A 22,747-nucleotide genomic window follows, 5' to 3' on the forward strand; every position below is an offset into this window, starting at 1 on the left:
GCTGTCCAGATGAGAGAGAGCGGTGTGTAGAACCTGGGAGACCGCATCATCCGTGGACCTGTTCGGACGGTATGCGAACTGTAGCGGGTCCGTGTTGCGAGGAATGAGGGCGCAGATGTGCTTTTTGACTAGCCTCTCAAAGCATTTCATGTCTATTGTCTATTAACAAGGCCATTCAGCTGAAGCCGGTGGCTTCCTTCATGTGAGAATTCTGCCGGATGGTCTTTCACCCCTTGGCCTGAGCAGAGGTGCTTTAGAAGACGGTGTGGAAGATGGGAGAGATGTGCGGAAGACGATGAATGAACATCATCTGTTCACAGCATCACCAGAAATGAGTTACTTTGCATGTTTGCCATTCATTTGTAATAATAACCAACAACACACATTCTCCCAGGAGAAACTGAGGGAGGTGAACACATTTAACGTAGATTGGGACGAGTAAATGGGAAAATGGAGTATTTGGAATGGACACAACATTCATATGTGAATGTACTCCCTGTCACTATGTGTGGAGGTGTATATATTGGACAATATAGATGTGATCATAGCTCAGTGCTGGGGCACTAACGAATCACGTGATGATTCTCAGAATAATAGAATACTTTCACTCCATCAAAGCGAATGTCACTGAGACATGTGCCTACCTTTTTTTTAAGCTGGAGAAAGAACAAGCTGAGATGGAAGAGCTACAGAATGTTCTGGAAAAACAAGCAAAAACAATCAAAAGTTTCAACAGGGGTGAGTTCAACCATTCTGCTGCCTTTTCAACTGTTCTTGTTTAAATGCCAGTTTGCATCTTGTACCTGTCATTCTGCACGGGCACAGCTGATCCATCACTGGGTTTACCATTCAGAGGCACGGACTGAAAACCCCTCTTCTGAATCAAGTGCGAGCACAACAGATGTGAACCTCAACTATTAGTCACATTCAGTCTGGAATAATAAGCTATCAGTGGTGACCACAAAACGCCAAGCTGGTTTACTGATTCATCTCGAGAGGCAAATCTGGCATCTATGGTTGCACAGTGACATGATGGACCATTAATTGGGCCTGAACTGTCCTAATAAACCACCCAGTTGTATCAAAATGTCACTGAAAAGAATAATTAGATTAAATTAAATACATAATCCTGCAGCAACCTTGTTGCATGACAAAATCACACTTGGCTCTCCAGTCCTTTTTGCTTATTTCAGATTTCTTGCGTCTACAGATATTTTTTACAATTTCCCTTCCACTGACATTTGGAATGTCTCATAGTTTGATGTAGTCATTCCAAATATGAGGAGCACACTCAATTAGAGCTGCCCACCTGTCAACCTGCGACCCTGCCTGTGCGCCAATCACCTCCAGACTTCCAGCGCTGGAACGGCAGCTCATCCACTCCAGGACCCACCGGCGGATCGGAAAATCAGGATACTTTACGCGTAAAAAATGTTCTCTACCAAATTAAAATATTTAATGTTTTTAATATTGGGAACTATATTCTGCACTCCAAATCTTCCCCTTTGCTCTGTCTATTGTACCCGAGTTTGGCTTGATTTTATTTATGTACAATATTATCTGATCTGATTGGATAGCACGCAAAACAAAGCTTTTCACTGTGGCTCGGTACATGTGACAATAATAAACCGAAACCTAATCTAAATAGACAATAGACAATAGGTGCAGAAGGAGGCCATTCGGCCCTTCGAGCCAGCACCGCCATTCAATGTGATCATGGCTGATCATTCTCAATCAGTACCCCGTTCCTGCCTTCTCCCCATACCCCCTGACTCCGCTATCCTTAAGAGCTCTATCCAGCTCTCTCTTGAATGCATTCAGAGAATTGGCCTCCACTGCCTTCTGAGGCAGAGAATTCCACAGATTCACAACTCTCTGACTGAAAAAGTTTTTCCTCATCTCAGTTCTAAATGGCCTACCTCTTATTCTTAAACTGTGGCCCCCTTGTTCTGGACTCCCCCAACATTGGGAACATGATTCCTGCCTCTAACGTGTCCAACCCCTTAATAATCTTAGTTCAACCTTTCAAAGTTCAAAGTTCAAACCTTTTGGGAAAAATCTTCAGAGAGCCTCTGGGAAACGTGCCAGAGTGGGTCAGCATTTAGAAAGGATTTGTGTCAGTTCAACACTGCTGTTTAACTGGCCCAACGATTCGCACTTCATTCTCCCATCACCATCCCACCGAGACTGTCCTGACTTCTCCACAATATCCCACCCCTCCTCCGTCCATCTCTGCAGACAATCAGCTGGATGTATGGGATCAGGGTGACCCCTCTGTCTAATGCTTCCACCCACCAGTGTCCATGATGGCGACCCAGGAGTACGAGGACCTTCGACAGCAGCTGGACCTGGAGCAGAGCCTGAGGCAGGAGGCTGAGACCTTTGCTCATGAGGTAAGTGTTTGAGGGCAATAGGCAATGGTTTGAGTCTGAGGCTGGGGGCGAGGGGGCTTTGTTCAAACATCATCGATGATGTTGTATTCAGTGTGGTGACGTGAGTCCATTTCAACGTCTGATATTTATTAAATGTCACATCAGAATATTGCTGCTGCCTCTTTGGACACACTGTGAATCAGTAACCAGGTGTTGAACAGATGCATAGGGATGGTACAGTGGCACAGTTGGTAGAGTTGCTGCCTCAGAATGCCAGAGACGTGGGTTTGATCCTGATCTTAGATGTTATCTGTGTAGAGTTTGCATGTTCACTAGCGACCACATAGGTTTCCACCGGGTGCTCAAGTATCTACAGTCTACGGCCACGATTTGCGCAGCGGTAGAGTTGCTGCTTTACATCGCATGTGTACAGTCTACGGCCACGGTGGCGCAGCGGTAGAGTTGCTGCTTTACATCGCATGTAGCGCCAGAGTCCCGGGTTCCATCCTGACTACAGGTGGTGTCTGTACGGAGTTTGTACGTTCTCTCCGTGACCACGTGGGTTTTCTCCCACACTCTAAAGACGTACAGGTATGTAGGTTAATTAGCTTGGTATATGTATGTTGTCTCTAGTGTGTGTCGGATAGTATTAATGTGTGGGGATCGCTACTCGGTGGGCCGAAGGGCTTGTTTCCACACTGTATCCCTAAACTAAATTAAACTAAACTCAGCTTTCCTTCCACATCGCAAAGAGGTGCGGGTTTGTAGGTTGATTGGCCTTTGTAAATTGCTCCTATTGTGTGGGGAGTTGATGAGAAAGTGGGATAGCATTGAAAATGTGTGAACAGGTGATCGATGGTCAGCGTCGACTCAGCGGGCCAAAGGGCCTGTTTCCATGCTGTATCTTTCAATCAATCACTGAGTGTCCACAGAGTTCCAGTGGAGTCACTGACACTTCAGGTGTCAGGTGTCTTTTGCTGCACAATTCCCAGAGGTCTGAAGAAGGGTCTTGACCCAAAACGTCACCTATTCCTTCTGTTCAGAGATGCTGCCTGTCCCACTGAGTTACTCCAGCTTTTTGTGTCTATGTTTGGTTTCTTCTGTTGTGTCAAAGCTTTCTTCACCGTCAGTTGCAACCCAGTCTGTAGACACAAACTAATTATCACCGCCCAGTCTGCTTCACCATGCAGAATACTTTGTCACCACTCGACGCTCCACGAGAAATCTTACACATTTGCACACACATTCCTTGCTCAGTTTGTAGAGCTCCCTGGGGTAGAGTGAAGCAATGATTATTTCCCAGTCAAATGCTGGCCATTGGGAAACTCTCTGAGTTCAGGGCGTTATTCTCCTTCTTTGAGTTGATGTTTGTCTGGTGCAGTTTAAAGAGGGATAATCAGGGTCAGAGTGACAGGGACGGAAGGAGAGGAGGTGTGTAGGGATGGCCCTCTCTTGGACACTTTGCGAAGGTGTATTCTTCATTCTCCTCTGGTCTTGTTGCAGATGCTGATCAAGCAGAAGGAGGTGAATCGACAGAGTGCAATCCTCCTGCAGCAGGTAGACCCCAGCGTCCAGCTGCTGAAAGCCCTGGAGGAGGTGGCCGCCATCACCAAAACCCTAGAGGAAGAGCGGCGGCAGAATCAACTCAAGGTAGAGACTGGTACCTGCTGGTCGCTGCCCTCTGGCCTGTCACCTCACAGTGTCTATCAGCGTGAAATCTGCTGTGGCTGACGCTCCTCAATCACATTGAGGAGATCAAGACAATAGACAATAGACAATAGGTGCAGGAGTAGGCCATTCAGCCCTTCGAGCCAGCATCGCCATTCAATGCGATCATGGCTGATCACTCTCAATCAGTACCCCGTTCCTGCCTTCTCCCCATACCCCCTCACTCCGCTATCCTTAAGAGCTCTATCCAGCTCTCTCTTGAAAGCATCCAACGAACTGGCCTCCACTGCCTTCTGAGGCAGAGAATTCCACACCTTCACCACTCTCTGACTGAAAAAGTTCTTCCTCATCTCCGTTCTAAATGGCCTACCCCTTATTCTTAAACTGTGGCCCCTTGTTCTGGACTCCCCCAACATTGGGAACATGTTTCCTGCCTCTAATGTGTCCAATCCCCTAATTATCTTATATGTTTCAATAAGATTCCCCCTCATCCTTCTAAATTCCAGTGTATACAAGCTTAATTGCTCCAGCCTTTCAACATACGACAGTCCCGCCATTCCGGGAATCAACCTAGTGAACCTACGCTGCACGCCCTCAATAGCAAGAATATCCTTCCTCAAATTTGGAGACCAAAACTGCACACAGTACTCCAGGTGCGGTCTCACCAGGGCCCGGTACAACTGTAGAAGGACCTCTTTGCTCCTATACTCAACTCCTCTTGTTACGAAGGCCAACATTCCATTGGCTTTCTTCACTGCCTGCTGTACCTGCATGCTTCCTTTCAGTGACTGATGCACTAGGACACCCAGATCTCGTTGAACATCCCCTCTTCCTAACTTGACACCATTCAGATAATAATCTGCCTTTCTATTCTTACTTCCAAAGTGAATAATCTCACACTTATCTACATTAAACTGCATCTGCCATGTATCCACCCACTCACACAACCTGTCCAAGTCACCCTGCAGCCTTATTGCATCTTCCTCACAATTCACACTACTCCCCAGCTTAGTATCATCTGCAAATTTGCTAATGGTACTTTTAATCCCTTCATCTAAGTCATTAATGTATATCGTAAATAGCTGGGGTCAACGAATGGACCAGGTTATGTTGCTTTCAACAATGGGTTGTACAGCAGAGCAATAGCTCCTCTCAGTCAATCATGAAGCATCAATCCAACTGTGAAGGGAAAAAAAACTGCAGATGCTGGATTAAATCGAAGGTAGACACAAAATGCTGGAGTAACTCAGCGGGTCAGACAGCATCTCGGGAGAGAAGGAATGCTTGAAGGGCATTCAGTCTGAGGAAGGGTCTCGACCCGAAACATCACCTATTCCTTCTCTCCCGAGATGCTGCCTGACCCGCTGAGTAACTCCAGCATTTAGTGTCTACATTCCAACTGTGAACATGGGTGGGCCAAAGGGCCTGTTCCTGCACTACAATGTTCTACCTCTAGCAAAGTGCATGGTTATTTGCATTTCAACAAAGCATCTGGACTAGTTGGTCCAACATCAAGTGATTTGGGAGCAGTGGGATCCATGGTCTCTGCACCATCACTCATCGTTTTGATTCTCTCAGTTCTCTGTGTAACAGGGAAGTCAGTGGGAATTGGAAGTCCGATTGAGTGGTCGGACTCACTAACATTCCGCAAAAGGTGAGCACCATCGGCCCACAGTGAGGCCGGCAGGGAGGCTGGAGCTGACATTGGAGGGATGTGAAGGCTCGTGTCTTGAAGGCCTTCTTCACCAAGTAGTTGCTGTACTGCCATTTCTGGGATCCTTGGACAAGGACATCACAGCCCCTCTGATGCTCAATCTGCCTGGGGCCGCATTCATTGCTTATGGCCCAACTGGGGTCCCAAAGGGCATCAGCTGTTAACAAGGTGCTGCCCCCACTGTTCATCTACCCTGTCTCTGAGTATTGTTCACCTATCTCTCCAGCTCCCTTCCAGTAAACCTAAGAACACAATCACTGCCCTCTGCATTAACTATCTACCTGTATAATGTTATAAGGATTACTAAAGCAGAGAGTTATTTTTGGGTGACCAGTATGTGGCAATATCCGATGCTTTTTCCGAGATGCAGCGCAAGCTGTTTATGAGTGTTTTTGTTGGCCAGACTTGGCTGTGAGGCTGTTGACAGAGATCCTGGACTGTAGCCCAGCCGGAGCTACCCAGTCCCAAGATCAGCAATCTGTATGGCACCAGCTGAAGGCAGCGTGAGATACCTGGTGCTGCAGCGTTACTGATGGTGATAATCGCTGAGGTCTCCTTCCACAGATTCAGGAGCTGGAGTCCAACCTGAACAAATCAGCGCTGCAGAAGGAACTGGGAATGCTGCAGAAACAGCTGGAAGTGGTTGAGGAGGAGCGGCGAGAAACAGAACAACGAGCACAAGACACGGAGCAGAGGAACTGTGAGCTGGAGAACCAAGGTACAGAGTCAGTGTGAATAAATAACTGGCATCTACAGATTGTTTCACAGATGCAGTGACCCAAAGTGCTTTACAGCCAAATGAAGGTTTCTTAAAGGACATGGTTACAATGTAGAGTCATAGAGTGATACAGCGTGGAAACAGGCCCTGCGGCGTAACTTGCCCACACCGGCCAACGTGTCCCAACTACACTAGTCCCACCTCAATAGTTAATAGTCAATTTATTTGTCACATACACATAAATGTGCAGTGAAATGGAAAATTAGCCGCAGTTCAACAATAAGACCAGTAAAAATAAGCAATAAAAATATGCAATAACACATACAATCATAAACCAACACCAAACAAAAGAAACATCCATCACAGTGAGTCTCCTCCAGTCACCTCCTCACTGTGATGGAAGGCCAGAATGTCTTTTTCTCTTCCCCTGCCGTCTTCTCCCGTGGTCACCTGCCCACGTTTGAACCATATCCCTCCAAATCTGTCCTAAACATGTACTTGTCTAACTGTTTCTTAAATGTTGGGATAGTCCCAGCCTCATCTACCTCCTCTGGAAGTTTGTTCCATACACCCACCACCCTTTGTGTGAAAAAGTTATTCCTCAAAGAAGATACGGCAGGCATAGTTTTACATAGAATAGTACATCATAGGAACAGGACCTTCAGCCCACTATGTCTGTGCTGGACATGATGTCAGGTGATCAATGTCCATGATGAGTGACCTGCAAATAACTGAGAAATCTGAGAGTCAGGGGGACATGCGTCATTGGAGCAGGCGTTCGGCCCATTATGGCTGCACCAACCATCAGGCACTCATTTACACTAATCCTACATCAATCCTACTTTGCTCTGCTCTCCCCACATTCTCTCCATTACCACCAGATTCTACCACTCACCACACACAAAGGACCATTTACTGTGACTGAATAACTTACCGATTGTCATGGCCCTGGGAAGACTGTGTGATAGATCCTGGTTTAGTTTAGTTTAGAGATACAATGTGAAAACAGGCCCTTCGGCCTACCGAGTCCAACCAGCAATCCCTGTACATTAACACAAGCCTACACTCACTAGGGACAATTTACACTTGTACCAAGTATACAAACAGGGAGAACGTACAAACTTCATAGAGACAGAACTCGGGTCTCGGGCACTGTGTGCGCTGTAAGGCAGCAACTCTACCGCTGCGCCACCCTGCCGCCCTGGTCGACTGGACGTGTGCGTAATAATGATTTACCAGCACACACTGAGCTCAGCAGGTCTGTCCCAGGAACTGAAGTGCATCTTAATCTCTTTCTGCAGTGAAAGAGTTACAGGAGAAGCTGAGGTTCCAGGTGATTGAATCAGCTCCAGCCATGGCGCCTCCACCACCACCACCACCAACGCCACCTCCTCCTCCTCCTCCTCCCCCACCCCCTCCCCCCCCCACCCCCTCCTCTTCCAGCTACGCGTTGCAACCCAATAAGGTACGTGCCTCAAATCTTCTGCTGCTCAGAAATAGGGGGGGGGTTGAAAGTGCTGGGGTAGATCAAAACACAGAGCAGGTGTGGGGAGTACAACTGGAAAGCGAAGGGTGGAATAAGGCCTGGTGAACGTGGGGTGGATAAACCTGATGGCCATCAGCACAATGGGAAGAAATAATGACAACTGAATGGATGGTTTTAGCTGGGTGACAATGAAATTCATGGACTCCACACACTTACGGTAGAATACCAGAGGGGTTAGGGTAATGGACAGGAGTGTCAAAATATAGAGAAGGAACTTTCCAATTGGTGTGTTGTGCAAAGTTACTATAATAACAATAATTAAAGACCATGACGGCTAAGGCTATCAAATAAAGTATTTGAACAATTAATCTGAGAGGTATTTGACAAGTATAGGACCAAGGAACAGGCAGTCAGGTGCTTGGAACATTCTGATTGCACCATATGAGGTAACCATCAAACTGAATCTCTTACAGTTCCCTCATTGCTATAGTGCGGCGATCATCCAAGAATACCAAGACTCAGCCAAAACCCGAACCCAGCAACAGTAAGTCACCAGTTCACATTCTGTGCTGAGATGTGGGCTTCAAAGCTCAAGGCCAAAGGCACACTTCAGACACAAGGAACTGCAGATGCTGCAATCTTAAGTAGCTGTGGAAGACATGGATAGGTGATGTTTTCTCAATATCCAGTCTGAAAAAGGCTCACGACCTGAAATATCATCTGTCAATGCTATAGAGTCAGTGATACAGTGTGGAAACAGGCCCTTCAGCCCAACTTTCCCACTCTGGCCAACATGTCCCAGCTACACTAGTCCCATCTACCTGCACTTGGTCCATATCCCTCCCAACTTGTCCTATTCAAGTATCTTACTGTCTTTCTCCTCAGTAAATACAGAGGAGAAATACTCATTGAGGTCCTTGCCCATCTCCCGTGGCTCCACACAGAGGTCACTGCATTGATTCCTGAGAGGTCCCACTCCTTCTATAGTTACCCTTTTACCCCCTTTATGTATTTATAAAATCTTTTGGGATTGTCCTTAATGCTACCCGCCAGAGCTATCTCCTGGCCTCTTTTTGCCCATCTGATATTCTTTTTCAGTTTACTCCTTCGTTCCCGAAACTCTCCAGGGATGCACTTGATCCCAGCTGCCTATACCTGTCCCATGCATCCTTCTTGTTTTGGACCAATGCCTTAATTTCCCTCTTCAGCCAAGCTTCCTTACGTTTGTCTGCTTTGCCCTTCACTCTAACAGGGATGTACATATCCTGAGCATTTGTTAGCACACTTTTAAAAACATCCCACTTGGCTGATGTTCCTTTCCCCTCAAATAACCTGCTCCAGTCAACTTGAGCAAAACCTTCTCTCATACCCTCAAAGTTGGCTTTACCCCGGTTGAGCATTTTAACACGTGGGCTCTCTCTGTCCTTATCTATAAATATCTTAAACTTAATCAAACTGTGGTCACTGGTCCCAAAAGGTTTCAACCACAAACACCTCATTAACTTGCCCTTCCCAATTTCCCCACACTAGATCCAGTGTTGCCCTTTCACGTGTGGGAGGGAGCCTGTACAAAGCCTGTGCTTGAAAAAATTCTCCTGAACACTTTTGCGGAATTGCTCCCCATTTAAACCCTTCACACTATGAATTTTTCCCAATCAGTATTGGGAAAGTTAAAATCCTCTACTACTACAACCTTATTTGACCTGCAGCTGTCTGCAATCTCTTGGCATATTTGTTCTTCTAATTCCCGTTGACTATTCAGGGGTCTGTAGTACATCCCCAATAAGGTGATCATCCTTTTCTATTCCTCAGCTCTACCCATATAGCCTCACTAGACGAACCATCGGAAATGTCACGTCTGACCACTGCCATGACATCCTCCTTAATCAACAATGCAACCCCCCTACTCTTTTTCCCTCACCCCTGTCTCTCCTGAAGCTCCTGTACCCTGGAACATTGAGCTGCCAGTCTGCCTCTCCTTTAACCAGGTTTCAGTAATGTTCTCCAGAGATGCTGCCTGACCCACTGAGTTACTCCATCACTTTGTGTTCAATGCCAAAGGCACTATCAGTTCAGACGGAATCTTCAGATCCCTCTATATTCATCCACTCACTGAGCTGTGAGCTGATTTCACTCTAGCCCATTCACACCGTTTCCAGTTTTACTTGGCACAGTCCATCCGTTTGTTGTCAGGCAGATTAGGAGCAAGTTCGCCGCTGTCGTATGCTTTGGTTGATTCTCAGCTGCACAAATTGTTTTTTAATGCAAGAAAACTTGCAAAGACAGCAGATGTCTGAATGAAGTTTGCAGTTTGATATTACTGTTCTCTACGTCTTCCAATGTTAATATTCACCAAGCATCTACGCTTTCTTGGTATCAAAGAAGGTACTTGAATAAATCATTAACCGGAGAGGTATTTGACAAGTATAGGACCAAGGATCAGGCAATAAGGAGCTCTGAACATTCTGATTCTATGCTTTCCTGGTTGCATATCAATCAGTGCAATGCGGACCAGGGGATGTGCTATGTGTAGCACTTTGTAAATAAAATGTCCCAGTCAGTTGTTTCAGCCTCTCATACACAGAGATGATGCAGGAAAATATCTCCCGTACTATGTTCTCTTTAGAGGAGGGAATCGATGGGGGAGGTGCTGTTGTGGGTAAGGTTTGTGGATTTTCTTGTTTACTCTCCCCCTCTCAATCTTTTCAGACCAAACGGGAAGTGATGATGTGAAAGTAAAGGCTGTGAATGAAATGATGGAACGGATCAGACACGGTGTCATGCTACGACCTGTGACACATGTCTCAAAGGTAAGGCCCACTACGTGTTTTATTCACATTAACTCCAAACTCAACCTTGTAACTTCCAATCCACATCTGAGTGTGCCCCATTCTACACACATGATGCTGGTTTTCCATGTCATCCAGTTTAAATCTGAAACAAAAACTGGAGAAGCCAACATCCTTCTGCAAACCGTCCCATTTATTTCAGGGATCCTGCCACCCCTAAACTTAATTTCCATTCTATCCACATGCCCAAGAAAGTGCACCCCTGTCCTTGTTTCCAGCTATGATGCCTGGGTTTAAAATATACCGTGGAACATTACCACCAGTTGCATCTCATCAGCTTGTATCCATCCTTTGTCCCACCACTAGTCACAGACATTGAAACAGTGCTCCCAAATCTGCCCTCGCTTTGTTGTGTCTCTGCCCTGGGAATTTCTGCTGGGCAGCCGGCCACATCCGGTGAGTCCATCGACTGCCTCTTGTGTGCACTTGTTTTGTTAAGATTCCCTTTTTTAATGTGTGTTGATTGTTGGGTAGTTTGTTTCATTGTTGACATTGGGAAACGTTTTACAGTTTATATTTCCTCTTCTTTCTTGCTTCTGATTGATGATTTCCACTCTGAAGAGGAAGGTTAGCCACAAGGTAGGACTCTGTCACCTCTCCCTGAATCCTGTGTTCTCGAAGTCCACCCTTCATGTAGTCATTTATATATATCACAAACAGCGGAGGTCCCTGCACAGAACCCTGTGGAACTCCACTGGTAAGACTTCCAGGCTGAATATTGTCTTTCCACCACAACCTGTCTTCTATCAGTAAGTCAGTTCTGAATCCATACGACCAAGTCACTGTTAATCCCATGCATCTTAATCTTCTGGATCAGCCTACCATGGGGGACTATATCAAATGCCATACTGAAATCCATGTAGACAAAATCCACTGTCCTCATCAATCACCTTCAACAACTGCTCAAAACTCGATCACGTTAGTAAGACATGACCTGCTGTGTACAGAGCCATGCTGACTGTCCCTAAATAATCCATTTAACTCCAAATGGGGGTAAATCCTATCCCAAAGAATCCTCTTCAATAACATTGGTTGCGTAGGAAGGATGCTGGTTTACACCAAAGATAGATACAAAAGCTGGAGTAACTCAGCAGGTCAGGCTGCATCTCTGGAGAAAAGGAAGAGGTGATGTTTTGGGTCAAAACCTTCCTTCACATTGGTTACTCTTCAGTCCTGCTGCTGAATACATATCAGAAGAAACAAACGTCCGAATATTGTTCAATTCAACATGGTTTGGCCTGGGTAGAGTTAAATGTTCCAATCCTATCACTAAGAATTTACAGAATTGGGTAGAAGATTGAAAAGCAGGACCTGCAGGGTAGTGATCTCAGGATTGTTTCCAGTACCTTGTGCTAGTGAAGGTAAGAACAGGAAGATAGGGGAAATGAATGTGTGGCTGAAGAGTTGGGGCAGGGATTCAGATTTCTGGATAATTGGGATCTCTTCTGGGGCTGGAGTGACCAGTATAAAAGGGACGGGTTGCACCTAAACTGGAGGGGGACCAACATCCTAGCGGGAAGGTTTGCTAATGCTACACGGGAGGGTTTAAACTAGATTGGCAGGGGGATGGGATTTCGTGCAGGACAGAGGCACGTGAGAGACTAGATGCTGGTATGGAGGATGGTGTGGGAAAGGTTAGTGGGCAAGTAATAGGCAGGTGAAAGGCGGAGAGCGAGAAAGGAGGGTTGGTTTAAATTGCACAAATCTTAATGCAAGGGGCGTGACGGGTAAGGCAGATGAGCTTAGGGCATGGATAGGTACGAGTGACTGGGACGTTGTAGCCAGGTTGAAACCCGGTTAAGGGAGGGGCAGACTGGCAGCTCAATGTTCTGGGGTAAAGGAGCTTCAGGAGAGACGAGGTGAGGGAAAAAAAAGAGGGGGGGTTGTAGGTTAAGGAGGAATGTCATGGCTGTGTTCAGAGTTGACATTACGGAAGGTTCGTCTAGTGAGACTATATGGGTGGAGCTGAGGAACAAGAAAGAGGTGATCACTTTGTTGGAAGCGCACTACAGACCCCCGAATAGTCAACGGGAATTAGAAGAACAAATGTGCCGGGAGATTGCAGCCAGCTGCAGGTCAAATAAGGTTGTTGTAGTAGAGGATTTTAACTTTCCCAATACTGATTGGGAAAATCATAGCGTGAAGCGTTCAGATGGGGTGCAATTCCTCAAAAGTGTTAAGGAGAGTTTTCTTAAGTAGTGTGTGGAGGCCCCCACACGTGAGAGGGCAACACTGGATCTGGTATTAGGAAATTGGGAAGGGCATTAATGAAATATGTTGGAGGAGCCTTTTGGGACCAGTGACCACAGTTCGATTAGATTTTAAATAGTTATGGATAGGGATGGAGAGGGTCCACATGTTAAAATGCTCAACTGGGTTAAGACCAACTTTGAGGGTATGAGAGAAGCTCTCGCTCAAGTTGACTGGAGCAGGTTATTACATGGGAAAGGAACATCGGCCAAGTGGGATGTTTTTAAAAGTGTACTGAAGAAAGCTCAGGCAGAGTGAGAGTGAAGGGCAAAGCAGGCAAACGTAAGGAAGCTTGGTTGACAAGGGAAATTGAGATGTTAGTCAAGAACAAGAAGGATGCATGGGACAGATATAGGCAGCTGGGATCAAGTACATCTCTGGAGGAGTTTCGGGAACTAAGGAGCAAACTAAAAAAGGAAATCAGAAGGGCAAAAAGGGGCCAGGAGATAGCTCTGGCGGGTAGCATTAAGGACAATCCCAAAAGATTTTATAAATACATAAGGGGGAAAAGAGTATCTAGAGAAAGAGTGGGACCTCTCAGGAATCAAAGCGGTCACCTCTGTGTGGAGCCACAGGAGATGGGCAAGGTCCTTAATGAGTATTTCTCCTCTATTTACCGAGGAGAAAGACAGTAGGACGGAGGAATTTGGAGCAGTCACTTTAAGTGTCTTGAGAGCAGTCAGGGTTACTGTCAATAGACAATAGGTGCAGGAGTAGGCCATTCGGCCCTTCGAGCCAGCACTGCCATTCAATGTGATCATGGCTGATCATTCTCAATCAGTACCGCATTCCTGCCTTCTCCCCGTACCCCCTGACTCCGCTATCCTTAAGAGCTCTATCTAGCTCTCTCTTGAATGCATTCAGAGAATTGGCCTCCACTGCTTTCTGAGGCAGAGAATTCCACAGATTCACAACACTGACTGAAAAGGTTTTTCCTCATCTCTGTTCTAAATGGCCTGCCCCTTACTCTTAAACTGTGGCCCCTGGTTCTGGACTCCCCCAACATTGCGAACATGTTTCCTGCCTCTAGTGCGTCCAATCCCTTAATAATCTTATATGTTTGTATCTTCCTTAGTGAAGACAGATCCAAAGTACCGGTTCAACCCGTCTGCCATTTCTTTGTTCCCCATAATAAATTCCCCTGCTTCTGCCTTCAAGGGACCCACATTTGCCTTGACTATTTTTTTCCTCTTCACATACCGACAAAGGCTTTTCCTATCCTATATATTATTGGCTAGCTTACCCTCGCACCTCATCTTTTCTCCCTGTAGTGCCTTTTTAGTTATCTTCTGTTGCTCTTTAAAAGAGTCCCAATCCTCTGGCTTTCCACTCTTCTTTGCTATGTTGTACTTCTTCTTTTTATTTTTAGGCTGTCCTTGACTTCCCTTGTCAGCCACGGGTGCCTCTTATTCCCCTTAGAATCTTTCCTCCTCTTTGGGATAAATTGATCCTGCAACTTCTGCATTATTCCCAGGAATACCTGCCATTGCTGTTCCACTGTCTTCCCTGCTAGGGCCTCCTTCCAGTCAATTCTGGCCAGCTCCTGCCTCATGCCTCTGTAATTCCCTTTGCTATACTGTAATACTGACACTTCCGATTTTCCCTTCTCCCTCTCAATCTGTCGAAAAAGTACTGAGGGTACTGTCGTGTTTGAAGGTAGACAAATCTCCAGGGCCTGATCTGATCTATCCAAGGACATTGTGGGGAACTAGAGAGGAAATTGCGGGAGCCCTGGTTGAAATTTACGAGTCGTACCTTAAATACAGGAGAGGTGCCGGAAGACTGGAGGGTGGCAAATGTTGTACCTCTTTTCAAGAAGAGCTGCAGGGAAAATGCTGGGAACTATAGGCCGGTGAGCTTAACATCTGTAGTTGGTAAGTTTCTGGAGAGTATTCTGAGGGCTAGTATATATAGGCATTTGGATGGGCAAGGGCTGATTAGGGATAGTCAGCATGGTTTTGTATGTGGGAGGTCGTGTCTCACTAATCTGATTGATTTTTTTTGAAGATGTGACCAAAAAGGTTGATGAGGGCAGAGCTGTAGAAGTTGTGTACATGGACCTCAGTAAGGCGTTCGACCATGTTCTGCATGGTAGGCTGCTCTGGAAGGTTAGATCGCATGGGATCCAGGGATAGATAGCTGAATGGATAGCAAATTGGCTCCATGGTCAGAAGCAGAGGGTAATGGTGGAAGGCTGTTCCTCAGACTGGATGCCTGTGACTAGTGGTGTGCATCAGGGTTCGGTGCTGAGCCCGTTATCGTTTGTCATCTACATCAATGATTTGGATGAGAACATACAGAGCAAGATGAGCAAGTTTGCTGATGATACAAGAGTTAGTGGTTTTGCAGATAGTGAAGATGGTTGTGAACGATTGCAACAGGATCTGGATCGATTGGCCAGGTGGGCGGAGTAATGATTGATGGAATTTAATACAGAGAAGTGTTAGGTGTTGTATTTTGGGACATCGAACAAGGACAGGGCCTACACAGTATATGGTAGGCCTCTGGGTGGTGTTTTAGAGCAGAGGGATCTAGGAGTACAGGTGTATGGTTCCTTGAAGGTCGAGTCACAGGTGGAAAAGGTGGCATTTTGACCTTCATCAGTCAGAGTATTGAGTATAGACGTTGGGAGGTCATGTTGCAGTTGTATAAAACTTTGGTGAGACCGCATTTAAAATGTTGTGTTCACTTCTGGGCATCATGTTATAGGAAATATATTGTCAAGCTTGAAAGGGTTCAGAAAAGATTTACAAGGATGTTGCCAGGAATGGTGGTGGGTGTATGGAACAAGCTGCCAGAGGAGGTAGTTGAAGCTGGGACTATTCCATCGTTTAAGAAACAGACAGGTACATGGATAGGACAGGTTTGGAGGGATATGGACCAAGCGCAGGCAGGTGGGACTAGTGTAGCTGGGACATTGTTGGACGGTTTATTCACAAAATGCTGGAGTAACTCAGCAGGTCAGGCAGCATCTCGAGAGAGAAGGAATGGGTGACGTTTCGGGTCTGAAGAAGGGTCTCGACCCGAAACGTCACCCATTCCTTCTCTCTCGAGATGCTGCCTGACCTGCTGAGTTACTCCAGCATTTTGTGAATAAATCAATTTGTACCAGCATCTGCAGTTATTTTCTTATACACATTGTTGGACGGTGTGGGCGAGTTGGGCCGAAGGGCCTGTTTCCACACTGTATCACTCTATGACTATGATATGTCCTCTGCAATGTTACATTACTTTATGAATATGGTTGGTGCGATGGTGGAAGGGATTAGATTAGGGTATTATTGAAAGAGTTAGAGATACCAAATGGCCTGAAGCAGACATTGCGAATGAAAGGTCTCTGGATTCCAAGTGACAAATTATAGTCAATAGTCGCAGGCAATGAGAAATGGCTTGTTAATGCCCTAGTTTCTTCTCCGAGATAAAATAATTGCTGCTGAACTATGGGCAGTATCAACAGGAAGCTGAACTGTCGATGTAAAGCCAGGGGTGGAGGTGGGTGAGGGTAGTTGGGGCAGCAGATGGGAGGCAGCTGCACTCCGATGCAATGAAGTATTCATTTGCCCAAGGGATGCTGCCTGGGCTCAGCCGACACCACGTACTGTGTGTCTGCGGGAGGCAGACTTGCTGAAGGCCGTTATTCATACCTGCTGTGTGTTTGTTTGTGCCTGATAGCCATCACCGGTGGATGAGAAAGCGCAGGAGAGCGCCATGGACGAGCTGAAGGGCATCTTGGTAATGTAGAGAGCCTTCTTAACCCTTTTGCAGCCAATGCAGAGTGAAATCATTGTGGTAATGCATTAGAAACTGGATCCATTTCAGCAGGCATTTTCTTTCCCAAACCTCGCCCAGAAGCAGTTATAGCGAGGATCAATCCCGCCAGCCATCATACCCGGGTGACATCGTACCATTGGGGAATTGACCCAATTATTCACCTCAGTGCGATTACATTTTCTGAGCATGAACCATACACCCGATGTTTTATAGCCCATGGCACACACATCCCCTCCGAAGGTACTATCCATCGCCGTTACTGATAATTCACTGGAAGTCTGAACATCACACGGGGCTGAGCATCTGCCAGTCTCTGGTTTCCATGTTGCCCCCTTCCAGACCGCAGGCTTTATAACAGGTATAACAGAGCTTTATTTGTCGTTCGGTACCGAAGTACCGAACGAAACTACATAGCAGTCATAGAAAAAAAAAAAGAACACAAGACACATAACCCCAACACAAACGTCCATCACAGTGACTCCAAACACCCCCTCACTGTGATGGAGGCAACAAAACTTCCACTCTCTTCCCCACGCCCACGGACAGACAGCTCGTCCCCGACCGACCCGCACAGTCCCCGCACCGGGCACTGAAACGTCTCGCGGCCGAACCGGGCGATGAAAGGCCCGCGACCAAGCCTTGCGCAGCTAAGTCCCGCAGCCGAGCCGCACCAGCGGTGAAAAGTCCCGCAGCCGAGCCGCACCGGGCGGTGTTAAGTCCCGCAGCCGAGCCGCACCAGTGGTGAAAAGTCCCGCACCGAGCCGCACCGGGCGGTGTTAAGTCCCGCAGCCGAGTCGCACCAGCGGTGAAAAGTCCCGCAGCCGAGCCGCACCGGGCGGTGTTAAGCCCCGCAGCCGAGCTGCACCGGGCGGTGTAAAGTAAAATCCCGCAGCCGAGTTGCACCGGGCGGTGTTAAGCCCCGCAGCCGAGCTGCACCGGGCGGTGTTAAGCCCCGCAGCCGAGCTGCACCGGGCGATGTAAAGTAAAGTCCCGCAGCCGAGTTGCACCGGGCGGTGTTAAGCCCCGCAGCCGAGCTGCACCGGGCGATGTAAGTCCAGCGGCCGAGCCGCACCGGGGGATGTAAGGCCCCGCAGCCGAGCCGCACCCCGCGCCGTGAGGAAGAGAAAAGTTCCCCACACCCACACCCACCCCCCACACACCACCACCCCCTCCCACACATACACAACCAAAAAAATATATATAAAAATCATCCCAACACCGACACTCAACAAAAAAAAGACGGACAGACTGCTAGTCAGCCGCTGCCGTTAGCTGGGAGCAGCAGTCACTGACCCCTGATCAGCCAGCACAAGTAAAGTTGAGTCGAGGTTATTGTCCGCTCAACGAGCATGTTGAGGTTCAGGTACAATGAAGATCGTGGCTGCCGTAGCCAGGCAATAACTCGTTATCCAGACCTTTCAGGCATTACTTCAAATCTGATATTCACAACCTCTCTGGGTTATTTTCAGCAGAAGACTTTAAAATATCCCAGTGTTGGTGTGAGGGACAACTGGCTTCAGTCTTTCCACTCGCCATCTTATGGCCTAAACGTGGGCAGGTGGGACGTGTAGATGGGGCATTTTGGTCAGCATTGACGAGTTGGGCTGAAGATCCTGACTCCGTGTTGTATGATTCTACGATCTACGTACTGTAATGCTGCACCAACCACTCGTTCACAAAATGCATCCTTCATCATCAATAAAGCTGCATGTATGGATCAGAGTGTGAGGAGTACTGTTATCAACTTAGCTGAGGATTGTTGGGTAAATCAACATGGTATTTTGGTGAGGATGACAGAATTGTAAGAGATTTTCTGACTTAACGTGATCAGAAAGGAGGTGACCTGTTGTGAATACCAAGTCACGAGGGAGCGACTCCCTCTCAAAGCATCGAGTGTATTAACATGAGTGAATTATTCACATTGTCAGTTTGGCATGCAGTAACCTTTTCACCAACATACTCATAACTCCTAGTAGAACCCAAGGAGTTATGCAACACTGACTAATATAGCTCTTACTGTAGCAGACTGATGCATTACAATGCCCTCAGTGTACCTGTCAAATAACATGAGCCAGATTGTAATAACCCTTAAAATTTACACACTTCTAAATAACACATGCCAACCTTTATCTTATGTAATATCTTATTAAAAAAACAGCCCGAAGTTCATGATGAAATATTTGATATCTCCTCCTGGTAATACTCATGCACCTCACGCCAGCAAGCATGAAGTGTGAGCATGGCTGCAGAGCACCCAGCATGGTGGAAACCACATAACCAGATCAGCCACCCTGGGGCAGATTTACCCTTGGATGGCAGTGAATGGGGGAGGGGCAGGAGACAGGCAGGTACAACTGACGGGCCTTTGGGGCATACAGAACAGCAACAATAATGGTGGGACTGATTAACTTAGCTCAAAGTGGAGGAGTTGCTCGGTGGCTCCATCCAAACCAAGGACGTTTGCCAGGTAAGGACAGTATTTCATGTAATGCAGGTCAGACTTCCCCCTCGGTTAAAGTCCACCAGAGGTCCAGCTCCCTCTTGTCCAAACTGCATTTGTCCACGAACAATTGTGTCAAATGTGTTGTCACTCTCACTCGTCAGTTTCTGCACAGCGCCAGTGGCTTCTGCTTTTACATCTAGATGTTTTTAAAATATTTCTTTTTGCCTCAACAAATATTTACAAGCTTGGGCCTGGGAGTGATGCGGTTGACTAGTCTAAAGCCTAGCGTGTCCTCCTGTGCTGTCTGAATGCCATGTCTGCTCACAGGACTCCATGAAGAAAAGTCCAAGTCGTGGGTTTCCGGACACGGGGCAGAAGGCAGAGAACGAGCTGGAGGTGGTTCTGAGGCGTAGACGGAAGCAAGCTTCAGACTACAGTCCAAGAGGTAGCCAGATGTTGAACTTCAATAGTTCTTGTTCAATTAGCCTGTGGCTCACACAACAACATGTAAGCTTGGCTATCTGTGGCTGGGGATCTAACTGTTAACTTTGATCACAGCACTGTTCATGGCTGGCGTCATTGTAAACAGGACACCAACTATGAACATATCTATTTATATCCATCTGTCACTTCGACTTCCCATTACACAGACCCAGAAGCTTAATGTTCCCATTTAGCTGTTTCGATTTCCCATTACACAGACGTAAGGTTGAATGTGCTGATAACTTTGCTCCCTTCCCCACCTTCTGTTATACCTAGAACTAATCTGCATCTCTCCCTTCCCTAGTTCCAAAGACCACAGACCTGAAACGTCGACTTTCTCTTTCTGTGGTTTCTCCCTGACCTGTTGAGTTGTTTCAAGCGCTTTCTGCTTCATTTCATATTTCCAGTTTCTGCAGTGTCTTTGATTTCTTTTGGGTGGTGACGTCTCCTTTCATGGTGAACCGTTTCTGCCTGCCTATATCAGCTGACTGCAGTGTTTCATATTTAGTCCAGTTTTCTTCCAGAGCTTATCATTTCCCATTCTGCATCTGAAGTCGTCTGCCTACTACAGATGTTGCCTGACCTGCTGAGAGCCTGCTGCAATTTGTATTTTGCTCAAGATTCCATCAATAGCAGTCTCTTGTGCTGACATTGAACATGTACCAATGTTTGTGTTCAGTCCTTCAGGCAACTTCCTTTCTATCCAGCCATCTTCAATAATACCCTGCATCTTACTTTTATACATATGATGATGCCTGTCGAAAGGTGTGCAGAGCATTCACTTTCATTCCTTTATGAGTGCAATAACAGTTTACAAACAAAGGAGAGAATGAAATTCAGCTTGGGTATTGGTGATGTCCACTGCTCTTATCTCCGATTTTATCCTTTTTCCCGCTGCTCACGTGGCACCTCCTCCAATAGAACCCATGATGTTGATACCTACTGACACTAACACAGCTACAGGTCTCTAGTAGAGAGCATATTGACTGGTTATATCACCGTCTGATTTGCTAACTTTGAATGGCCAGGAATGTGTGAGATTAAAGAGTGGTGGACACTGCCTAGTTCATCACAGATGCTGAACTCCCCACCATTGAAGGGATCAACAGGAGGTATTGTCTCAGGCAGCCAATATCATCAAAGGCCCACACCATCTTGGCCACTCATTTCACTGCTGCCATAGGAATGAAGATACAGGAGCCTGTGAACCAAAACCTCCAGATTCAAGTACAACTTCTTCCCAGCAACTATCAGGCTCTTGAATATTGCACTTTGTTACACTAAGGACTTCAGTTTTTGGACTATTATGATCTGGTTACCTGGTATTATTAATTATTAATTAGGTGTATTTATTTATCTGCGTGTTATTGAGTTTACAGGCCTCTTGGGCTGCAGCAAGTAAGAATTTTATTGTTCTATTGCCAGTGCATATGACAATTAAACACTTTTGACTCCTGAGCTGGAATAACGAAGGTTTGCTCTTTTCAATTCCTGACAGTCGGAAGTGATACAGATGCCAGTGATTCTGCCTCTACCAAATCGCTCAGCCTGAAGGACGGCGATGACAGGAAGAGCAGTAACCTGCAGCCCAGCCCCGAGCCACGGGCTCCCACCTCCGAAGACCAGGAGAGCAGCAGCTCCAGCAGGTAACTGGGGACTGGAACTGCATCCTGCCTTGATGCAAACAGTACACCAGACCCAGGTTCAAAACATAATCATTCCTGAGAAGTGCAGAGGCACCCTGAGCTAACAGTTGATTTGTCTTCCAACAATTTTTTCCTGTTCATTTTAAACATCTTGTAGTGTCAAGAATGAATGATGCATGATATTTTATTATCACATGTGACACGTCACAGTGAAATTCTTTGTTTTGCATACCATACACAAAGTATGCAAAGAGTCACCACATATGGGCCCACCCTCCCCCCTGTGTCCGTTCCCTCTTTGTCCTTGTCTGACCTCCAGGACCAACCACCGGCCCATCCAACCTCTAGCACTCACCACGGGTCCATCCAACCTCTGGCACTCCCACCGCAGGCCCCTCCAACCTCCACTGCCTGTCCGCCCAACCTCCGGCACCCACCACGAGCCGCTCCGACCTCCGGAACCCACGTCTGACCTTGGGCACTAATGCGGACACGTCCTTGGCCGCCTGCTGCCAGGTCCTCTCTGGATTGCTCTGCGGCACTCACCGGGACCTTCTGACGACCCACCTCACTCTCCAACAGCCCACCTCACTCTCAGCGTTTGCTTGCGGGTCCCTCCTCGCTCTCGTGGCTTGGGTCCCATCAACGTCCACGGTGGGTTGCCAGGCCTACTGGAGGGCTTAGCCCTGCTCACCGGGCACACTCCCAGCCGCGCCACTTGCTGGGAACGCACCTAGTCGGCAGTGTGATGGAAGTCTGCTAAAACCTACGTTATTGTGCTCAGGAATAAATAGATTGTACATTCTGGCCTGGACCTGAGCTATTTCTCCCAAATGTGGACAGAATCAGAGAGACAGATGGCGTCTGGACAGTGAGGCAGGACCGGAGTCCAGGGGCTCTGCCTGTTGGGTCCTCACCTTTCAGGTCCGTGTTGCGGGTCTGTGGGGTTCCTTCGAATTCCACTTTACAGCCTGAATATTCTTTGTTAGCTGGGAGCTGGTCATCTCCTATAAGACTTCAGGCAATCCCAGTGTCATGGCCACTGCTCTGGTCATCGACCCAGCTGAAGGTGAGTATCGATGGTCCTGTCATGTTCAGTCACATCAACCAGCACTGGGATTGGTCTCTGTGGAACTCAGTGAGAATGGGTCAGCTCCTGAGTACAAGAGACAAAGCTGCAGCATTTTCACACAATTTTAACCATTGCAGCCATCAGCTAATTCAGTTCACTCATGGTGAATGGTTAGTACACTGGATAAAGCAAAGCTGTTTATGTATCCCAACCTCTGGAATCCCTCTCCAATTCACTTTTTCACATACTACTTGGATCCAGCATCTCAGGATGTA

The 22,747-nt window shown here is 47.0% G+C and overlaps 1 protein-coding gene across 1 annotated transcript in view; it reads left to right on the forward strand.

The window, feature by feature from the left end:
* Positions 1-22,747, forward strand: part of LOC144599986 (shootin-1-like) — a 59,802-nt gene that overhangs the window by 32,738 nt on the left and 4,317 nt on the right. Inside the window, 12 exon segments of the mRNA XM_078411281.1 lie at positions 657-738; positions 2,299-2,393; positions 3,876-4,022; positions 6,319-6,472; positions 7,774-7,889; positions 7,891-7,937; positions 8,432-8,502; positions 10,668-10,768; positions 11,369-11,386; positions 16,730-16,789; positions 19,599-19,716; positions 21,253-21,400. Coding sequence (XP_078267407.1) covers positions 657-738; positions 2,299-2,393; positions 3,876-4,022; positions 6,319-6,472; positions 7,774-7,889; positions 7,891-7,937; positions 8,432-8,502; positions 10,668-10,768; positions 11,369-11,386; positions 16,730-16,789; positions 19,599-19,716; positions 21,253-21,400 — 1,157 coding nt within the window.

The sequence above is a fragment of the Rhinoraja longicauda genome, chromosome 14 (assembly GCF_053455715.1).
Source record: "Rhinoraja longicauda isolate Sanriku21f chromosome 14, sRhiLon1.1, whole genome shotgun sequence".
Taxonomy (NCBI): domain Eukaryota; kingdom Metazoa; phylum Chordata; class Chondrichthyes; order Rajiformes; family Arhynchobatidae; genus Rhinoraja; species Rhinoraja longicauda.